The sequence below is a fragment of the Melitaea cinxia genome, chromosome 8, assembly GCF_905220565.1.
Source record: "Melitaea cinxia chromosome 8, ilMelCinx1.1, whole genome shotgun sequence".
Lineage (NCBI taxonomy): Eukaryota > Metazoa > Arthropoda > Insecta > Lepidoptera > Nymphalidae > Melitaea > Melitaea cinxia.
In genome coordinates, this window is record NC_059401.1 from 5,089,966 (window position 1) to 5,113,136 (window position 23,171).

The following is a 23,171-nucleotide window of genomic DNA, read 5'->3' on the forward strand; positions in this document are numbered from 1 at the left end:
CTTTTAGGTATGTAGGTATATCTACGTTACTTTTTTTACATTATAGAAGACAATTATGTAAAATTTCTATCACTTTACACATTTCAGCCTATCGCAGTCCACTGCTGGATATAGGCCTCCACAAGTTCACGCCAAAAACGGCGAATACTGATGTGTTTTGCCCATAGTCACCACGCTGGGTAGGCGGGTTGGTGACCGCAGGGCTGGCTTTGTCGCACCGAAGACGCTGCTGCCCGTCTTCGGAAAAAAAAAATGAAATTTCTATGGTATTGATTAAACACGCGCCCAGATTTCTAACGTTTATGAAATATCCTTTTGCTACCACTGATTAAAATAACGCTGATTTAACACAGGTGAGGCGTTTCGTGGAAGCCACGATTGAGGATTGTAATAGCAGTAGAAGCTAAGTGTACTTTATGTTGTCTCACAAAAGGCGCCATTCATATATTACTCGAGGCAATTTAGAAGATTATTTAAACATTTAAAATGTGTTTTACATGACCTCTTTTCCCTAAATTATATTACGTTATACTAGAACCTTCCATATCATTCATAATCACGTCTAAAGATTGGCTAATGGACAAAGCTTGTAGCGCTTCAAGTTTTGCTTCAAGATATATATTACAACAACAAATAAAAAAAAAAAAAAAAAAATAGACATGAAAGTAGAGGCATTTTTATTACACACCTTTCTTCGCTGTTTTCACAGCTTGTAAGTAAAAGCTGACTAAATGTTTTGTTGAGGTTTAAAAATACCTCTTAAATCGATATCCATGGCAAGTATTGTAATTTACTGAAGTCTATTTCTTAAAACCACTTTATAACACTACAAATACTCATGCGTTTTTTTTAATAGAAAAAAAAACTATTTCATCTGTTCTAGTTTACAAATAATGTAGTCATGGAACAGTGTTTACGTTTTTATATACTTATGTAAAAATATAATTATTTTCACCACGTTAAATTAAAAATATATTATTATATTACATTTATTTTCTGTGCTATAAAAAGGAAACTAAGCAATTATAATCTGTTAAAAATTTATAAATAGCTTTAAAGACGTCCTATTTGACACACATCCTGCACCTAGAAAAAAAGCTTAGAATAAAAGGCTTATTGTTGACTTTGTTTATGATCACAATATTTCTCGAAATATTTTTCTATATTTTCGCGACCAACTCTTTCTTCTATCATGTCCAGAGATATAGAAAAGACCTCGTGTGCTATATCTTTGTCCCGAGCCAAGCTTGCTTCTTCGCAATAAAAGCAGTTATTGAAGTAAAGCCCCGTTACACCTTCCAACTCCGACGCAGTAGCGACATAAACTGTTGTAGCAGCTGCTTGTTGCTGTGAACAATAATGATGATGTTAATCAATCAATCAAAATACAACATCAAACATAAGCAAAGAGAAAAAAAATTATTAAGCACGTTAATATCTAGACTTGTTCAGCCGATTTTAGTGTTTTCTCGTTAGTTATCGCGTTTGGTTGTACGGTATAAAACAGCAAACTGCAACCGACCGGTATGTGACTTGCCAAATAACTACAATAGCCCAATTTATATACTACAATTTTATATAAGTATTCATATTTATTCACAATATTTTACTATACCCCTATGCCCAATTCAATATAACTTGCCTTTCTTCTGTTCGCCTATCAATCAAGAATTATTTTTAGAAATAAATAGTAACTGCCATTCAATTTAGCCACTTGGCAGTATGAAATTTATATTGATAGAATAAACGTAACAAATATGTTAAATAATATAAACTTACCAAAGATTTAGTGAAAGGCCGCACTAACAAAAATAGTAATTGATAAAACCACCAAGTTTTTGATAAATTTGTGTATACCATGTTTCCAGGATGCAAAGAGTTTACTGCAATACCTTTGTCCTTCCATTCTTCACTTAAAATCTGAAATTAGTTTATTAAAATAAATACTAAAGGAATAAATAAATTTAGTATATACGGTGGCGTATTTTAAGATTCAGCGCCCTGGGCCTATAAAGTTTGCACGCCATAAATTAACGCAAAAAAGGAAAAGCAGCGTATGTTCTGCTTGCGCCACTCCTCGCAGGTTGCCGCCCCGGGCCATGGTCCTTGTGACCCTACGGTAAATACGCCCCTGTATATACAAGAAAGGATCTAGATGGTCAATATAGTCACTGCCTTTAAAATGGCATACATATAAAATGGTCAATGAACGGCAGAATCTGCTTTTTGAAAATTATATATCTGCTGTACAAAGCTCTGCAATAATAATCTCCTAAAAAAGTATTAAAATACTAGCTGCCCGGACAGACTTCGTTCTGTCAAAAGTCAATAGTAAAAATTAAATTTTCTTTTTTAATTTTAAAACCTTCCTTAGTATTAAAGACCTATCAAGGGGCTTCAGGAACACGCAAAAAACAAATTAGCCGAATTGGTCGAGCCATTCTTGAGTTATGCACTTAGCAACATTAATTTTTATTTATATAGATATATACACATATACATACATAAGCACGTTAAAGTTGATAAAGATATTTCGTTAAAGAATATTACTCTACTGTTGAAATAACAGAATTATTCTAATTTTATTTTAATTTGGCAACATTGTAAGATAATTAACGTATTTCACATCAGTATTATTAAATAGTGAAATCTATACCAATATTATAAATCGATACGAATATTATAAAGCGGAAGTATGTTTGATTAATAAACGCGCTAATCTCATGAACTGCTGGTTCGGATTGAAAAATTTCATCTATATAACGAGGAAGGCTATAATTATAACATTAAGCTACGGCGAATAGAAGCTGAGCATTTATAAGAAATGTTACGAAAACGGGAAAAAAATTCCTTTTTGAGAACATGCGCTACGTAAACGGATAAAACTATCCAAAAATGATGAATTAAGGAATTGAGCGCTATTAAAAGATCTAAAAGAAAGTCCGCGACAGCATAATGTATTTTTAGGGTTCCGTACCCAAAGGGTAAAAACGGGATCCTACTACTAAGACTTCGCTGTCTGTCTGTCTGTCTCTGTCTGTCACCAGACTGTATCTCAAGAACCGCGATAGCTAGACAGTTGAAATTTTCACAAATTATGTATTTCTCTTGCCGCTATAACAATATATACTAAAAAAAAAAAAAACATGAGGGAGGCTCTCATAAAAAAAAACGCACATTTTAGTCTATTTTTGCTCGATATTAATAAATGGTACCAAGTATGCACTTGAAATATTCATAAAATACTTCATTGTATAATTATTGTATAATTATTTTATTTTAATAATAAATAATAAAAGTAAAATAAAAAAAATATTGTTTAGACAAAAAAAATTTGTGTAATCATTTTACTAGGTAAATGGTACGGAACCCTTCGTGCGCGAGTCCGACTCGCACTTGGCCCATTTTATTTTTAACACTGAGATTGAAACAGTGAAAATATCACGGTTGTAAAGTAACTCCGCGAAGAATTAAAAATCACAAAAAATGAAACTGTAATTTCATGCATTATTATTAGTCAGCCGAATTCTTCACAAATGAGTAATACTTCGGGTTTAGTTGATTATGTAAAATCAAACGATACACCAACGCAGCATTATGCTCTGCGCCTGTGTAAGTTTTAAATCTTTACTAATATTATAAAGAGGAAGAGTTTCTTTGCTTGTTTGTACATGCTAATCTTAGAAACTACTGGTTCGATTGTCACATCTAAATAGCACACATCTGCGTAATCGAGGATAGGTAAAAGAAGGGATTGCGCAAGCAGAATTTTGGTTTGAAAGGGAAGAAAGTATTGGAGACGCTTAAGAGAGTGGAAGGTGTAGTGCATCCTTCGGCTGACTTCGTTGACATGAGCTATCCACGATAAGTTTTTGTCCAAAATCAAGTCTAGGTTTCTAACTTTGTCGCAGTATGGTATCGGTGTACCACAGTACAAGACTGGAGGTACTGTTTCCCAGGCAATACGGTTTCTCAAACGGCTGCTACCGATAATTATTGCTTGAGATTTTACTGGATTTATAATAAGTCCAAACGAATTGGCCCATTGACAGATTGCAGCTAGGTCCTTGTTAAGGAGATTGATAGTCTCATGCAACTCAGCCAGTCCAAAGTGACGGTATATTTGTAAATCGTCTGCATACAGGTGGAAGGGAGAAGAAATAGCACTGGAGATGTTGTTAATAAATATAGAAAAAAGTAACGGGGAAAGTACGCCGCCTTGTGGGACACCAGCAGTAAGGGTCAACCAATTCGATGAGTTAAAATCAGTCCTTACAAACTGCTGACGTCCCGAAAGATAGGAATGAAACCAGTCAATGCAATTGGGGAAGATGTTAACTGCACGAAGAGTGCCAAGAAGTATGTCATAGTCTACAGAGTTGAAAGCGCTACTGAAGTCTAACAAAATCATTGCAGTGAGCTTGGTGCTATCCATAGCCTACCGAATATCCTCCGTCACATTCAAAAGCGCTCCAACAGTGCTGTGGGAAGGACGGAAACCGGATTGATAGGGGCATAGTAGAGAGTTGGAAATAAGGTAAGAATAGAGTTGTTGGTGAACTATAGATTCCAGGACTTTGAATAAAATGGGAAGGATAGATATAGGACGATATTGAGCAGGACAGGAGGGATTTGAGGTTTTAGGTAGTGGAATGACAACTGCCTTCTTCCAGAGCGAAGGAAAAACATTGCATGACAGTGAGAAGTTAATTATGTGCGTGATCACAGATGCAATGTCCTCCAGCACTGGAAGAATCATCTCAAGACTGAGATTGTCACTACCAATGGCCTTGGTGGAGATAGAGCGGACATACTTCTTTACCACTTCTGCATTGACTGATTTGAAGAAGAATTGAGGTAGGTCGGTAGGAGCCTGACTATTTAAAATGGAAAGAGTGGATGATTTAACATTGGCGTCTAAAGTGAGAGGTGGAGTGGTGAAGTGAGTGTTTAAAATATTAGGATCCACTGAGCTTTGACAAGCATCAGAGGGTTTGCCTACTCCTAGCGTCCGTAAGAATCTCCAAACTTGCGCTTGGGTACGATTCTGAACTGAGTTATGAATGTAGCGACGTTTTGCATCCCTACACATCCTGTTGCAGAGGTTACGTAGAGTTTTGTATTTAGACAAATTATCAGCCGTCGGCAATTTTTTATATGCAGATTTGACCCTGTCACGTTTAGCCATGGTCTTTTTAATGACAGGTGACAACCATGGGGCTGGCGCCCGTTTCATTCGTACTGGTGTAATGGGGGCATGTATGTCATAGATCTTATTCAGTTCAGCAGTTAATGATTCAACCATGGTATTGATGTCACTTGCATTGTATATAGTTGACCAGTCGATGTTCCTTACATCCTCTCTTAAACGTTCCAGATCCATCTGCTTAAAATTCCGCTGAAGGAGAACTTTGTCTCTGCTTTTGGGAGGACGTATTTTGTATGTTAGGAAAATTAGGTCATGGTAGGAGAAAGGGGATGTCATTTGTCCATGAGATGAAACAAGATTGGGGTTAGAGGCAAAGGCTAAGTCAATAAGGGATGGTCTTGAGTTAGGGAAGTGTTGAGTAGGAGCAGATATAGGTATGAGGTGAAGATCAACAGAAGAGGTAAGCGAAAGTAATGTTTGTGCTCTGCTGTCATTTTTTAGAAGGCATGTGTTAAGATCGCCCATGCAAATTATATGCTCATAATTAGGAACTAATCTCTCAAGAATATCCTCCAGGTTGTTAAAGTAATTAACTTTGTCATTTGGACTATAAAGAACCCCCAATAGGAGTTTTCTGTGGTTGATGATAATTTCTACAAAAAGATATTCAAGAGTCCCTGATACATGCGAAGATGAGCAACAAACTACAGTAGCTGGGATGCAGCTGCGAAGGAAAATTCCCACGCCTCCGCCACCCTGATCCGTACGATCATTACGGAATAGTTGGTAGCCAGGAAGAGAGCAACTAGTGGACGGGATGGATGGCTTAAGCCAGGTTTCAGAGACAAGTATGCAATCAGCAGTGCTAGTGCTAAAAGATGTGAGAAGATCAGAATAGTGAGCAAGTATGCTCTGCGCATTGATATGCACCAAGGATAAGAAATTCCGCTGATTCATAAAAACATGAGATAATTTGTCTGCTAGTGTTTCGGAATCAGAAATAGAGGTGTTGCAACTATTTTCCGCACTGTCGAATTCATCCGAAGAACAAGTGAAATAATCATCTTCAATCATATTTTCTCTCAAAATAATTTAAAAAAAGATATATATAAAAAAATAATAATTTATAAATATGAAATAAAGCCCAAATAAAATAAAAAATAATAAAGTATAAAAACGAATACTGAAATACTGAAACTAAAATACAGTATAAAAACGAATACTGAAATACTAAAATTTTAGTATGTTTTTTTCCTAATATTAACACCAATGAAACCGCCGGGCTTAGCTAGTAATATAATAAGTATGTGTATTATTAAAAATACTCTTTTTGATTTTTTTAGTTATGACTTCATAACTACAAATCTTATCTGGCTGACAAAATTTGTCTTATTTACATTTTAAACCGAATCATACGAATTTTTAGAGTAAATAGAGATAAGATACTCGTATATTATACTTGCCTTTGCAGTGATAATATTGTACAATTTTGAATTTGCATAAGCTGTCATTGCGCTGTATTGTTCTTTTGGGTGTGCAAGATTTTGTTTCACAAATACATTTTTTAAGGTCGCCATTCTGAAAACACACAAGATACTTAAATATACAAATTATATTAGGAGATTTTTATGAATATTTTAGCAATATTTGTACATACATAGTAATAAATATATAATAATAGTACAAAAGAAAAATTAGTAATTTTATATTAGTTTTTGGACTGGGTAATACAAACTGTTGCTCTACCCTTAATCCTGCCTGTAATCTACCCTTACCCCACATATTACAAATATAGTTATAAATTATACACACTAAGTCACAAAATTTTATTTACCTATGTGATTCTGAAGATACAAAGACTACTCTGGAACCTTTTCTCAGTAATGGTTCAAGTAATAACGTTAAATACATGTGAGAGAGGTGGTTCACTTGAAATGTTCTGTCTAGTTTATCCTCTGTCTCCTCATACGGTAATCCAAATACACCGGCATTCAATATTAACATATCCAGATGACTAAAAAATAAATATAAGTAAGAAAGTAGAAAAATTAGTTATATATAATTAAGAACAATGAATAATAATCTTAAATTAATATTTTATCTCGGGCTCAATCAGTCCAATTGGTATTCCTAATTTATTATTATTATTTTTGTGATTGTTTTCTATTATTTGAATTGTCTTGTATTTCTTTGTTCATTTATATTCAAATTATTCATCATCATCATCATCATCATTACAGCCTATACAGTCCACTGCTGGACATAGGCCTCCACAAGTTTACGCCAAAAATAATGTGAGCTCATGTGTTTTGCCCATAGTCACTACGCTGGGCAGGCGGGTTGGTGACCGCAGTACTGGCTTTGTCGCACCGACGACGCTGCTGCCCGTCTTCGGCCTGTGTATTTCAAAGCCAGCAGTTGGATGGTTATCCCACCATTAAGTTCCAAAGTGGTAGCGGAACTGTGTTATCCCTTAGTCGCCTCTTACGACACCCACGGGAAGAGAGGGGGTAGCTATATTCTTTAGTACTGTAGCCACACAGCACAATAATTATTATTTATGAAAAAAATATATGTTTAAAAAATATAAAATTATCTGACTTGCTTTGACATGTAAATGCTGTGTCACCTACAAAGGTGCACATATCAGAATTACTTTGCATTTTCTATTACAAAAATGTTATCATGTGTGTATTACTGGTGTCTTATTTTAAGTAAATAAATAATAACATTTAAGATGCATAATTTAATAACTGCAAAGAAAAATTTAATGAACAGAATAAAAAAAATTACGTCAAATTTACTTGAAAAATATGTATCATTTTATTCACTTATAAAATTCCAAATATATGTAAGACAATTAAAAATTGTTACTATTTAAGGCCATATTATATTTTAATCTTCCTAATACAGTTTAGTCTAAAACTTACTCTGAAAAAACAGTTTTAACGGTCATAGCACACTTTTTCACACTATTCAATGAGCTTAGGTCCAGATGTATAGATTTCAAGTTATCTTCGGATATTTTTGTTTCTTTAACAATCTGCTCAATAGCTTGCTGCGTAGATTCCATGTTGCGATTAGCAAGTAAGATGTTGCAACCATGCCTTGCTAAAGATTTGGCGGTTTCAAATCCAATACCAGCATTACAGCCTGTGATAAGGGCATATTTGCCAGACAAATCAATACCATGAAGAACCTAAAAATGTTTGACAAAATGTCATTTTAGAACCCTCCATAGCAATTTTAATTTTTTATAATAATATGAAGATTTTAAACTTTGAGTTAAAATCCATGTTTATTATTCTTACAACTAAAATAATTGAACTATTTGTCTAAAAATTTAATATATGGATGAAATTAAGGATCTAGTTTCATACACATCCTGGATTTACATATGAATTATTAGTATTGCAACTTGCATGACTAAAACTTCTAAATAATGACATCTTAATAAACATACGCAGTATTCAGCACTAACAATATTTCTAAAAATTACAAACATTTACCTGAAAAGCAGTAGATGAACCATCAAATCTTTGACGGAAATCATTCACATGCTTTTTCTCCTCTTTTGCAAATGCTAATCTTGGATCTACGTAAGTTTTGTTTCCAGTCTCTGTTTGTACATACAGCGGTTTTCCATTTTCATCAACAGTCTTTGTCCAACCAAATGGTAAATCTTTGGGAATAACTTTTTTATGGCCTGTACGAGGGTGGGTCCATTGTATTTTATTATTACATGTACTGGAACAAAAACTTTGATACTTAATTTCTACGCATTAATATAGCAGATAACATAGAGTACAATGGAGTCAATTGGATAGAAAACTGGAATTCTTTAAAAATAATTCAACATTGTAATTGTTTCATTACTTTATTACTTGTATTATTACTTTTTTTGACTATAGTAAAATGGCTTACTTGACAAAATAGACATTTCCATCTTCTGTTGGCTTTTCTTCCCACCCAGGAGGTAATTCATCTTCACTATCTGAGTCTAAATTATGCATTTTCTTTTATTTCTCGTTTCAACTTTTGAAGTCAATAATATATGTTTGAATACTTATTTTTACTATAGAGGCAATTAACATTTTAAATTTATCTGGTATTAATGTTTTTATTTATTTATTATTATCAACACAAAGTAGGAACAATTCTATAAGTAAATTAAATTTATTGTTATAAAAAAATAATGACTTGTCAGGTCAGTTCTTTGCATTTATTATCATTGGTTCTTTCCTTATATAGTTTGTTCATTCATTCCAAATTCATTCATTCAGATTAATGGCTTCTTCTTCTTCTTCTTCTTTGGCTTTAGCACCCTTGCGGAATTGCCAGTATCAGAGTAGATGCTTCAATGTTCGGTGAGTGTCTGTTGTTCAGTTAGGACATTGACAAGACTGATTTTGCTATTTATCAATAATTGTGGAAGTACAAGTTAAATAAAAAGAAAAAAGTTTTTTTTTTTACCGATATTGAAAGAAACTGTTGCTCTACCTAGAACAAAACACAACAAAGGTTAGTAGGACATTACTCTATAGTCTAATGTTATTTTCTACAATAAACGCACACAAAGTATCAACAAATGGTGTATGTACAAAGGATAGCACAGATTTAAAATCAGTAGGGCGTGGGATAACAGGCGGAAGAAAATTATATAGTGAGGATACATTTTGTGAGCAGCTAAAAAATATGTGTTCAGGGGAGCCTTCGTCTAATCCGCATTCACAAAGGGAGCTGTCTCTTATTCTTAATTTGGCTAGAAAGACAGGGTTGCAAGAATGGCCAAGGCGAAGTCGGCATATTGTGGAGCATACATACTTGGCCGCTTTGTAGTACTTAAAAAACCAAGGTTTGGAGGGTATTTGCCTTTGGATATCAGCATAGTGCCTTCCCGTAGTTCTACTAGACTGCATCCACAGTTCATTCCAGACTGAGGATAAATGAATTTTTGCAAGAGAAATGACGTCCTGACAATAAACCTTAAATTGACTAAGACCTCCGGACCTAGTTGCCTCCTTAGCGTAAAGATCGACATTCTCATTGCCAACTATACCACAGTGGCTAGGAACCCAACCCAGCTCAACTTTAATATTGTTATTATTCAAATTAAAAAGTATATGTTTAATTTTCAGGATTAACGGAAATCTTGACTTTGTTCAAAATTGATTAGAAGTAATTGCTTGTAGAGCACTCTTCGAGTCAGTAATAATAATGGATTTGTCAAGACGGTGTGACTCAACAAATTTAAGAGCTTCAAGAATAGCCAAAACTTCACCAGTAAAAACCGAGGATATTGGTGGTAATCTGTAATTTAAAATAACATTAACTTTAGGAATCCAGACAGCCACACCCACACAATCCAACTCAGACAATTTAGATGCATCAGTATATATAATTAACCAGTCCTTAAACTGTCTGTTCATAACAGAATTGAATTGAGAGTTGGCCACCATGTAATCCTTACTTATGGGTAAATCTAGGATAATCTTGGGGGAGAAGACAACCGAAGAAAAGGGGGTATCATAAAGAGGGTTAAGTCTGAATTGAGCAACTGGGCATGGTAGAGATGTAAACTTTAGGTAACTCTTAAGGAGACAGGGGATATCTTTATGGCACCAATAGTTGGAGGAAGAAGTAAGCTGGGACAGAACACTAAGCTTACGAATAAGTGGATGTTGAGAGTCTTGGAGAGCTTTAAAGATAAACCTATCAGCAAGGTACTGACGTCGCAGATGTAGGGGTGGATCGACACATTCCACCTGCATAGCATTGATAGGGGAAGACTTCATAGCCCCTATAATTATGCGAAGTGATTTAGATTGTACTCTATCTAACATTTTTAAACAGGTTTTATTGCAGGGCTCAAGTAGAAAAATTCCATAGTCAAAGTGACTGCGGACCAGAGCATTATAGAGGAGCTTCTGTGTGTAGGGATGCGAACCCCACCACACTCTAGAAAGTGAGCGAAGAATATTGACATTATTTTCTGACTTATTTAGAACATGATTAACATGTTGAGAGCCAGTCATTCTTGAGTCAAGGTATACTCCTAAAAATTTAACACAATCCCTAACCGGGAAAACTTGGTTGTCTGAAACTATTATTACATTAGGTATAGATCTCCTCCTAGAGAACACGACCACACTACTTTTTTCGGTAGATATGGATAAACCATGTCTATCCAACCACTCATTTAAATAATAAATAGAGGAATTAAGTTGGTTAGAGCATTATAGTATATCCGTGCCAGAAATGTACAATGCCACATCGTCCGCATATTGCAAAACATTGCAGAAAGAACTAACTGAAAGATCAAGGTCGTTAGTATAAATATTATATAAAAGAGGGCTAAGTACCGAACCTTGGGGAAGACCTTTCCAAACTTTCCTAGGTGGGAGGGTGGAATTTTGATAATTAACTATAATAGAACGGGTTGACAAGTAATTGCAGACATAATTTACTATCTTCACAGCAAGACTCAGGTGAAGCATCTTTTGCCTGAGCACCGGAAGAAGCACATTATCGTAGGCGGACGACACATCAAGGAACACTTCCACCAATGATTCGTTTTTTGAGAAGGCAGTGCGGATATCAGTCAGTAGCGGAGTAATGAAGATACTGAGGCTCTCTACTGTACAGTGACCTTTTCGAAAACCGAACTGAGTCTTGGAAAGAATGCCATTGTTCTCTACGATCCACTCAAGGCTATTTTTAATGAGGTACTCTAAAATTTTTGCCAGGGTTGATGATAGAGCAATTGGGCGATAAGAAGAGGGATCATTACCAAGCTTTCCCGGCTTTAAGATAGGTATAATGATTTGAGTCCCCCATTCCTCTGGAGGAATTTCCGATTGAAAAATGGAATTTAAAAAATTTAGACAAGTCCTCTGTGTTTCCAGGCCACTTCTTACCACAAAGGAGTAAGGAATATCATCAACACCAGGTGAAAAAGAACCACGGAATTTTTTAATATATCGCCACACTAATGAGGGATGAGAAGACGGAGACAAGCTTTCACAGCCCAAGCTACAACCTAACCTAACCCCAAGCTTTCAAGCCAACAACTCTTTTTCTTTTGAGCAAGTAACCTTTTTACCTGTGCTGCAATATGTTTGTAATTCAGGTAGTTTTCTAAGCTCATAGATACCGAATACAAGCGCTCTGCCTCTTTACGCCGTCTACAAGCATTTGTGCATTCGGAATCCCACCATGGTGGGGAAGAAATTCTATAAATGCCTCTTTTTTTAATAGGAACCGTTTTTTTCGCACTATTTAACAAAACGTTTTTAAAATCTGAGTAAAGCATGTGAACATTGTAAACGGAGACTGGAGGAATTTGGCGGATTTGTTGATCAGTTATGTTAGCAAACTGAGACCAATCTGCGTTAGCCAATTTAAATGATTGTCTGGATGGATAATTAATCATAGAAGGAGAAGGAGTGTGACTAAATGAAATGAGAATAGGAAAATGGTCACTGCCATAGAGTCACTGAGAATTGACCATGAAAATTGGGCTGAGATGTTACAGGAGCTTAAAGAAAGGTCGACAACACTCTTAGGATTCTGGAAAGGTGAAACCCTGCGTGTGGGAGAACCATCATTAAGTACAACGAGGTTGTATTCATCAAATAAGTCTAGTAAAAGTAGGGAGAGACTATCACTGAAATATGACCCCCATGACATATGATGACAATTAAAATCACCTAAAACAACTATAGGAGGGGTTAAGGAGGATAAAATGGAGGAAAATTCAGACAACACAGATGATGAGGGGACAGGAATATATACAGATATAAATGAAACATTTAAAGCACGGACAACAACAACATTGAGACTATCACTATGAGATGTATGGATGAATGAGTATGTACATTTTCTAGAGATTAAAATGGCTGTTCCAGCCTTTCCATCACTTCTGTCGTCCCGGAGACAAGCGTAGCCCGATAACCTAAAAGAAGTACCAGGCCTTAACTAGGTCTCCTGGACGGCAACAATTGATGGATTATATTTTTTTAAGATATATGTAAAATCATGTTTTTTATTCTTTATGCTACGGCAGTTCCACTGGATTAGATTCAGGGACATTTTGCAATAATAAAGACAGCTGAGATAGGTTCTTACGAATATTGTTCGGTAGCCCGGTGTCACTGAACCGGGAAATCATACTAATGAGAATAGAGGTTAGTAGTTCCAAAAAGTTATCATTAGGGGAAATATTCTCTTGTGGGAAAGCACACCCATCAGGTAGGGATGAAATAGGGGGTTGGACTATATTTTGATGCGCTTGTCTGTCATAACCTGGGCTAGCAGGTGCGATTGGACGGGCTGGGGTAAATGTAGTTTTTCTATATGAAGTAGAAGTAGGGGAATATTGTGTATTGACAGGGTTAGAAATAAGAGGCGTATTCCTAGCTGTGTCAGCAAATGATCTACGTACCTGTGGGAATCTAGCAGAGGCTTCAAGGTATGAAACACTTTCCTGCAACATAACTAATTTTATAGCTTTTTGTCTAGAGTGCTCAGGACAAGAATTATCATTTGCTGCATGTGCACCAGAGCAAAATAAACAGGACAGGGATTGGACAGAGCATGTTTCGCCCTCATGCATTTGTGAACATTTGAAGCACCTCGGTTTTGATCTACACTGAGCCTTTACATGACCAAATCGACAACAATTATTGCATTGGATTGTTGGCAGAATGTAGGTTTCAACCGGTAAAGAAGTAAAATAACAAAATACACGAGGGGGAAGTTTCTGTCCAGAGAAAGTTAAAACTACTGTTTGTGTAGGGATCCAAATGGGGGTATTATTTTCATTATATGATTTTCGGCTCAGTCTCCGGGCCCGAATAACTTTTCCAACACCATTAGGGACTTCAATATTTTCCACCAGTTCTTCCATAGACCACTCTACAGGTACTTCTCGAATAATTCCCATTCGGGAAATGCTAAATACTGGAATTGCTGCTATATATCCACCTGCAGGTAATGCTGAGTGGTCTAAGAAAGCATTGGCGTGTTCACCTGTTTTAAATTCTATTGATACACGGTTGCGTCCAACTCTTTTAATTCCATCCATCACAACATTATTGATATTATTTTTATAAAGAAAATGGCCGAATTGTATTGGACGCAGGAAAGCGCCTGTGTTTGGTACTGTTTCATGTCTTGATACGTGAACAACGAAAGGGGCAACATCATTTGACGAGTATTTGTTTTTTCCTTTATCATAGTCCGGACGAACGTAAGTCAATTGAATAGATGGTGTTTCAAGGGCGGAAGACGACGATTTCTTGGCCTGGAGAGCAATATTCGATTCAGGCCGCCTTTTTCTGTTGGATACATTCGAATCCATTGAAACTGCCGTCAGCGTTGCAAAAGCTACCGATTTATCGGTAGATCTACCGATTTTGGCCCTTGTCTACCGATATACCGATTTAGCAGTGCTATCTACCGAATTTTTGAATTTTCAACTAATGTAAAATAATTTTCTAAAAAAGGGTAAAATAATATTCTTAATGCGGTAACACTAAAAGAAAAAGGTAACACAAAATCAATGCACGGGGACTTCCCGAAATTCTTCCCACCACGTCGAATATGACCGTTCAAATTCGCGGTGTGTTAATAGTAGTTTATGCAACTGTCATATAATGAAGGGTATTAAAACACGAGTGTGAGTTTATGAAACGAGCGCAACGAGTTTCATAATAATAACGAGTGTTTTATTACCCGTGTTATATGCAGTTGCATACACTACTTTATCTTCACTAATGCAATTAATCAAACAACAAGAGTAAAAGCTGACAATAGTTTATTTATAATAATTGTTCAAATTTTGGATGGTACAATTTTGAAAGTTAATGTTAATTATTGATCCAGCAGCTGTAGCGGTCGCGGGGCAAGCAGTAGAGCTCGTAGACGGAGTCGGAATAAGTTATTATATTCTTTTTCATATAATTTTCTAGATTTTTCTGGCAAAAGATTGTGAGTTAATTTTGTTGCCAATTCTAGAATATCCGGAGGCGTATAAATATCATCGTCGCTATCCATTTTTAACTTTTAATTTATTAAATTAAATTCACGCGTACGTATATTGTCACAGTGATTTTGCCGCCATTAAAATCTAACCAATGAGAGCGCAGCTGCGCGCATGCGCGCGATGTTATAATGAGATTTTACGATATCGATGTGGATATTATACCATCATGTGAAATTGCTTAAATTGAGTGTTTTGTTGTCTGCGCTATAACAGTAGTAATTATAAGTCAAGTATTGGAAACATAAGTAGAATGTTACAACATTAGTGTAGATAAAACAAATTGTACTAATACGTGATATAATAGAGTTTATTATTGTCTGGTGAGTATACAAGGGAAAATCCCTGAAGATAACTTTCTTCGGGTTTGTTTCTTGAATTAGGTATAGGACTAGTGATAGATTATTTTTGGATTATTTCGATGGATTAGGATTAGTATTCAATTCACATTTAACAAATTAAATGTAGTTGCGAAATTTTGTGAAGTGTTAAGCGAATTCATCCCTAATTCATACTTCTTTCGCGGCAACGTGCTATTCTATCGCACCCACGGGAAGTCGGGAATATTAATAATCTGTTTCATTATTAGCAATTTAGCAGTTGCTGCGAAGACTGAAATTATGCAATTATTATCTTTGATTTGTTTGTATTTATGATGCTTGTATGGACTACTTCTATAATTAATGTTTCTTAGTGATAAAACGTATTGCTTTTGAGTACTTTCTTTTTCTGTAATGTAAAAAAAATATAATTATAAATGGAACAAAAATTTGCACGCCGTTTAAGCTAGATTATATGAGACATTGTAACTAATAACACCTTATGTATTAACTATATTCATGCAAATAAAGAATTTGATTTATGTTAACGGAACAAATTTAAATAAATGAACGCATTATTGACTTAAGAGCCATTTCACAATTTTACGCTCTGCAAGTTTAGGTAAATTTGGTCGCATCGCGCGAGTCGTACGAGCCGCGCGATCTTTGTGCTAGTACGTATAGTGTGACAACCAAAAGACCATCGTGATCATTTTCTGATGTATAATAAAAATTATAACTATGGTATAAAATGTTTTTTACATAATTAATTTGTTAAAAATTTCAAGTATGTTATATAACAACAGTCAATAAATTTAAAATAAAATTAAAAAAATCAATTTTATGAAACAATTTTTTTAAATTGATTTAGTTTTTTCAGTTTACGAATGACTCTAATATTTACGATATGAATAAAAAAGCATTTAATGACATCGACACCGACAAACATATTAATTAACAAATAACAAGACAAACAGATTGAAATGCCTATTTGTATTGATAGTGTGAGAAAAGAAAATTAAATTATACATTTGTTTACAGAAATTATCATTATATTATTTTACAGTCATTTTCGTAATATGTTTATTTTATTTATATTTTATTATGAAAGTATCAAATGCGTTTTATCCGCTATAACAACAGGCGCTTGGCGCGTGTGAGCGAAAGAGACGGCTGCGCAGAATTTGGCATGGACCTTACCTCTAAGAGCGCTAGCGCTCGACTGATTTACCGGGCTTGATGCGTGGCAATATATACTATCTTTTTATTATTTAATATAAAATGTATTAAAAATAATTACATCTTTTAATTATTTTTTTTGTATTCCTTAATGATGTAAGTTTACTTTGATGAAGATAGTTCGTTAAAATTTCTTAGTTTTCTAAGAGAAATATCGCTTTTAAAATTGTACTTATTTGGAAAATATTCGTAACTTTAAATTTTTTTTATCGTTTAATAGAGATACAAATGGAATAAAAATCTATGATAGTGGACAACAAAATTATATTCCACATATTATGATATTTTTTTAAAATGGTTTCAACGTAGAGGTTATTGAAAAGTAGGACTTCAAAGTATACATTGCGACCGTTTACCCAGGGAGGAGGCTGATGAAAAGGTTAATAATTTTATACACATAATATAAATCAAAATTCTGATCTGACTATGGATTACAACAAAGGTTGCTCTATTATATTTCAAGAATATAAATTACATTATTGTATCCAACACTGAGATTAACGACGTCAAAATATTACAATTTCGCGGATTGTTACCGATTTTTGTGAAATGGCTCTTAAAATACTTTTGTTTTACTCCGAGTAAAAATCTACCGATTTCTACCGATTTTTCGGAGGCAAATATACCGATTTTTTATTTTACACTTTTGCAACACTGGTGCTAGTTTCGTAAGTTCTTGCGCGGCTATTTTTCTGTTTAATATCAATATATTAAACAGAAATATATAGGTATCAATATACCTTTCTGTTGTAAAACCTCTATCCTATTGTGTTTTGTGTTGTGTGATTGTCATTCTGTAAGTATATTTGTGTAGTTTTTACTTGTTTTTAAATGGATAATGAACCGCCGGATCCTGGTGGAGGTTATATGAGTACGGCAGTCAGTGTTGCAAAAGTGTAAAATAAAAAATCGGTATATTTGCCTCCGAAAAATCGGTAGAAATCGGTAGATTTTTACTCGGAGTAAAACAAAAGTATTTTAAGTCAATAATGCGTTCATTTATTTAAATTTGTTCCGTTAAATTTAATCAAATTCTTTATTTGCATGAATATAGTTAATACATAAGGTGTTATTAGTTACATGTCTCATATAATCTAGCTTAAACGGCGTGCAAATTTTTGTTCCATTTATAATTATAATTATTTTACATTACAGAAAAAGAAAGTACTCAAAAGCAATACGTTTTATCACTAAGAAACATTAATTATAGAAGTAGTCCATACAAGCATCATAAATACAAACAAATCAAAGATAATAATTGCATAATTTCATTCTTCGCAGCAACTGCTAAATTGCTAATAATGAAACAGATTATTAGTATTCCCGACTTCCCGTGGGTGCGATAGAATAGCACGTTGCCGCGAAAGAAGTATGAATTAGAGATGAATTCGCTTAACACTTCACAAATTTTCGCAACTACATTTAATTTGTTAAATGTGAATTGAATCTTCCCATGTCAATAATGAATCCGAATACTAATCCTAATCCATCGAAATATCCAAAAATAATCTATCACTAGTCCTATACCTAATTCAAGAAACAAACCCGAAGAAAGTTATCTTCAGGGATTTTCCCTTGTATACTCACCAGACAATAATAAACTCTATTATATCACGTGTTAGTACAATTTGTTTTAACACACCGCGGATTTGAACGGTCATATTCGACGTGGTGGGAAGAATTTCGGGAAGTCCCCGTGCATTGATTTTGTGTTACCTTTTTCTTTTAGTGTTACCGTATTAAGAATATTATTTTACCTTTTTTTTTAGAAAATTATTTTACATTAGTTGAAAATTCAAAAATTCGGTAGATAGCACTGCTAAATCGGTATATCGGTAGATAAGGGCCAAAATCGGTAGATCTACCGATAAATCGGTAGCTTTTGCAACGCTGCGACTGAGTAAACAAATAACAACTTGATCTTTCGAATCAAATCAAAATTAACCAATAGTTGAACATATAAAGTTTATGTTCATTCAAGAAATTCATAAACAATTTTTGGGGAATTCCCAACAGCCGACAGGCTTGAATTCGTTCGGTGTTGCCTACACAACAAAATATACCATTTTTGCCTGTTGTGTGTGCCTGTAAAAAAATCCTAGAAAAATACTAGATCATTCTTTAGTGGTAAGCTATGAAGCTTACCACTAACTGGAATAAACCTAAACCACTAAAAAATCCACTAGCCACTAAAACCAATTTTTTCCCCCCAAAAGGGGTGTCTAAACCACCAGATCTAGTGGAAAATCCACTAAGTTGGCAACACTGGCTTCCAACAATATATTAGAAATGTCGATTTAAAATCGATTAACCGAAAAATCGATTATTTAGAGTAATATTATCGATTTTTCAGATCGATTTTGAACCCTACGTCGATTCAATGAATCGATTCATAAACCTCCCGAATCGGACCGATCCATTCAAAGAACCAGCGATAATCGTCCTCAATTGGCTGCGGTATTTAGTTTTTTAATTTTTTGCTGTTGTCGGACGCAAAAGCAACTGGTAGTACTTGGTCAATAATTTGGACGCGTCATATAGTAAATATTTACTTGCGTTAAAAAAAAAAACATTTTATTTTTCTATCCGGCTGTCAAACCTAACCTATCTAAAAAATAAAAACCTAAACCTATCTAAATTTTATAAACTTAAAATTTAATTAATTTATTAACCGACTTACAAGTACTTAGGCGAGACTAGAAATTTAAACTGCCACATTAGTTTAGTGGTCGCAAGCACTACTGCTGAGCAAAAGATCCTGGGTTCGATTCCCACCTCTACCTATTCTTTCGAAGGAATATAGGTGTGATATTGTTTATTAATTTAATAATACTTCTATCCAATTACTTGTATTTGCAATAAATGGTCATCAATAATGTCCTGTATCTTTATTAGGCAATTAGTCATGTTTGAAATTGGCTCGATTAATCGAAAATCGATCTTTTAATGCTCGATTTAAACAAGAATCGATTCTAGTATGTCCGATTTGAATCGAATCGGAGATCGATATTTTTTCAAATGAATCGATATGCCTACAATATATTTAGTTGTGTCAGTTTCACACATATCATTTAATGACTTGTTTACCAGTGTTGCCGTTAGGACAATCTAGTTTGTGGCTACATCAAAGAAAAAAGTTGCCAGTTTTGTAAATTAATCACTTTCGAAATTCCGCTAGAAGTGGCTAAAGTGTGCGTTTTGCAATTACAGAGCATAATGTGACTCAGTGGAACTTGAATTAGTTTTGAAATACACCTAAAAAAACTACGACGACTTTATTTTGAATTACTAACTATAATATACTAGCTGTGCCACGCGGTTTCACACGCTTTAATTTTAAAAAAATGCGTATTGCGTATACGTAAACAATAACAACATTGCGCTCCGTTTGACATTTTGACACGAGTAGTATTGACGTTATGCAAAACAAACTAGGCTCAACAGCAATAGCAATACGGTCCATTTTCATTCGATTGAACCTAAATTACGTTAAAGATAAACATTCATTCGGGAATCCCCCTGCCATAATTCGGACATTATTGGTGCTGCCTAAAATTAATTATGTATTTTAGTTTGGTAGTATTGGTACCGTATGGTGGTATGTATTAGTCGGTAGACTTTTTATAGTAATAAAAATATGTATGTATTAACAATCTAAAAAGCAGCTAGAAGTAGCTAGATTTATTTTGGTGGCTAAAATGGATCGTTTTTTGGCTAAAATCGTTGAAAATCCGCTAGATCTAGCCACAAAATGGCTAAAACGGAACACTGTTGTTTACAGGCTTGCCAGAAAGTTTTGATTCAAGTCGCTCCATCTATGATCGAAAGTCGCAAAATATTCTTAGCAGTCGCCCAATGAAAGTTTGAAAATACACTAGCATCTGTCTGTCAGTTTTTTATGACAGTCTACATAACAGACTCGAAATTAAAAATTATTTATTAACTTACATGATGTCCCAAGATACAAAAGATAAAATAAAAGATACAGATAGAATATATTGACTCAATTTCAAAATTAAAGGAAGCTTATTGGGACATTTAAAAAAAACAATATTTTTTGTAACGGTTTTTGTACTTTTAACTTCTTGCCAACGCTAAATCGCCCCATCACCCAGACTTCTGTTGTGTCGAATTTCGGAATGTAAAAACATCTTTGTAATACTACTACTATTACTTGTTATATTATACTGTTCTTTTTATGTAAGTGCCAGGTATACCTAATTTGAAAAATAATGTTAGAAAGTGTTAGGTTATGTTTTATTCCTTAAGTTACTGCCAAATTAAGACTTAATAGTTTTTTTTAATGCTAGTATTTGTACAGCTAGACACTACACACCAACGATAGCTATTGTAATTTATTATTTTACACTAAAAACCCCAAGTATTTGTAGCTGTTAACGTTGAACGACAAGTTCACTGTACATACAAATAGTACTAAATTGTATACATTTTGTCTATTAGAAAATAAGAAAGGTCTAGAGGTGTCGGATCTTGTACTAATAAGACGATTGTCTCTTTCTAAAGGTCGATGTGCTATTATCGCCGATAGTGATATTTATCGCCGGGTAACTACTAACTACTACTAACTTTACATATTTCTAATGGCTGATTCTTAGGCATGTTGTAGGAAATATTGTAAATTCATTCTGTCAGCAGTATTTTTTGCCAGGCACTCATCATTACAGCCTATACAGTCCACTGCTGGACGTAGGCTTCTGCAAGTTTACGCCAAAAATAACCTGAACTCATGCCCATAGTCACCACGCTGGGCAGGCGGGTTGGTGACCGCAGGGTTTGCTTTGTCGCACCGAAAACGCTGCTGCCCGTCATCAGCCTGTGTATTTCAAAGCCAGCAGTTGGATAGTTATCCCGCCACCGGTCGGCTTTTTCGGTTGCCAGGCACTAATCCTTACTAATTTTATAAATGTGAAAATAGCTCTGTCTGTCTGTCTGTCGCGCTTGCCGCCAAAACTACAGAACCGATTTAAATGATTCTTTACACAGATAGTCTAGAGCCTGAGAAAGCCCATAGGTTACTTTTTAAGGCGAAAAAGCGGCGTAAGGAGTTGAAAAGTGGGAATGAAAAGTTGTATGGAAGTATCGTCATTTTTAGAGCTTGAAGCTTGAAACTTATTTTTTAGACTGTTGATTCGATACAAATAAGTATGAATTTGACTTAAAAAAAAAAATAGATATAAATAAATAAGTAAAATATGCTTTGTAGTTACGGCATCAAAAAATATAACCACTCCCTCTCTTTCCGTGGGTGTCGTAAACAGCCCTGCAGTCACCGACCCGCCTCCCCAGCGTAGTGACTATGGGCAAAACACACGAGTTCTTGCCATTTTTGGGGTAGACTATCGCAGTAGACTGCGATAGGCTGAAATGTGTGAAGTTATAGAAATTTTATATAATTGTCTTCTTTGAAGAGGATGAAAGTTTGTATTGAAATATGTAAGGTTTATGTAAATGTTTTATAAGTTTGCGACAAGAGATAAGATATTAGAGCCATTTTGATGTCCAAGATAAACCAAAAGTTATATTCAAAAAATGCCGTCCAAAGTCACTATTCCACGCGGATGAAGTCGCGGGCACAGCTAGTTTGTTTATATTTTTAAATCCTTACAAAAATATTTTAGCGAAAAATTGCAAAATTAATGAGTAGTTGACCAGACACTTGAAGTTTATCAAAACGTACAAAACTTTCTTCAATATTTGTACGTATTTTAGATGCCTGATGATGATCCAATAAAGGATCGAAACGTCGCATGAATTTGCAATTAGTGGTTTGATTGGCACCTTATGTCCACTTTCCTGCTAACCGTCAAAGAATATTTTATATTAGTATTTAATATTTTTAGCTTCATTGTTTTTTTTTATTTATGTATGGGCAAATAATGATCAGTAATCGAGTTGTTATCGTTTTTGTAGGACGCAACCTGCGCTGACACACTTGCTCCGTCCCATGTCAAGGAAACAGTCTTAAAAGCGGGAGTCGCTGTGCAGATAGCTGAAACGACTAAAACGGCACAAATATAATTAATTGCGGGAAATGCTGCCAGCATTCTTTGGATCATTTCTCGGGCAGATGAGTTGTAAATATTTATTGTAAGAAATCGAAATAAATTTGTTAAGTTTTTATTTTCTTATATTATTTTATCCTTTCATTGAAATATGGTAAGTTTTTTACTTTGAAAATGTGACGTACTTACTTTAAAGGAAAGAAATAAAAAAATTAAAAGTTTATATTTTGTTAGAATTCTTTATTACAGTTGACAGATACATTGTATTAAGTGGAAGTTTGCTATAAGGAGCCATCCATAAATTACGTTAGGCCGCTGCCTCGAATCTTGCGGGCAGCGGGGCGGTGGCGGCGGCGGCGCGGGAGCTTGGCCTGGCATGTCTGTGTTGCCAGACACGC

The 23,171-nt window shown here is 34.7% G+C and overlaps 1 protein-coding gene and 1 long non-coding RNA gene across 2 annotated transcripts; one reads left to right on the plus strand and one right to left on the minus strand.

Moving 5' to 3' along the window:
- Positions 1-660: 660 nt before the first annotated feature.
- LOC123655674 (WW domain-containing oxidoreductase) lies at positions 661-9,438 on the minus strand. Its single transcript, XM_045591430.1, has 7 exons — positions 9,074-9,438; positions 8,659-8,896; positions 8,080-8,348; positions 6,984-7,163; positions 6,613-6,727; positions 1,780-1,920; positions 661-1,347 (listed from the first exon to the last, which is right to left on the minus strand). The coding sequence occupies exons 1-7, from the start codon at positions 9,160-9,162 to the stop codon at positions 1,114-1,116; spliced, it is 1,266 nt and encodes a 421-aa protein (XP_045447386.1). The 5' UTR covers positions 9,163-9,438; the 3' UTR covers positions 661-1,113.
- An 11,429-nt stretch (positions 9,439-20,867) lies between these two features.
- On the plus strand, positions 20,868-22,891 carry LOC123655923. Its single transcript, XR_006743470.1, has 2 exons — positions 20,868-20,905; positions 22,682-22,891. It is a non-coding gene; the product is annotated as an uncharacterized LOC123655923 (long non-coding RNA).
- The last annotated feature ends 280 nt before the right edge of the window (positions 22,892-23,171 follow it).

Coding starts and splice junctions, on each gene's coding strand:
- LOC123655674 (XM_045591430.1), bottom strand. CDS start 9,162: ATGCATAATTTAGACTCAGATAGTGAAGATGAATTACCTCCTGGGTGG. Junction 8,349..8,658: donor GTTCATCTACTGCTTTTCAG/GTAAATGTTTGT, acceptor AAACATTTTTAG/GTTCTTCATGGTATTGATTT. Junction 6,728..6,983: donor GTATCTTCAGAATCACATAG/GTAAATAAAATT, acceptor GTGTGTTTTCAG/AATGGCGACCTTAAAAAATG.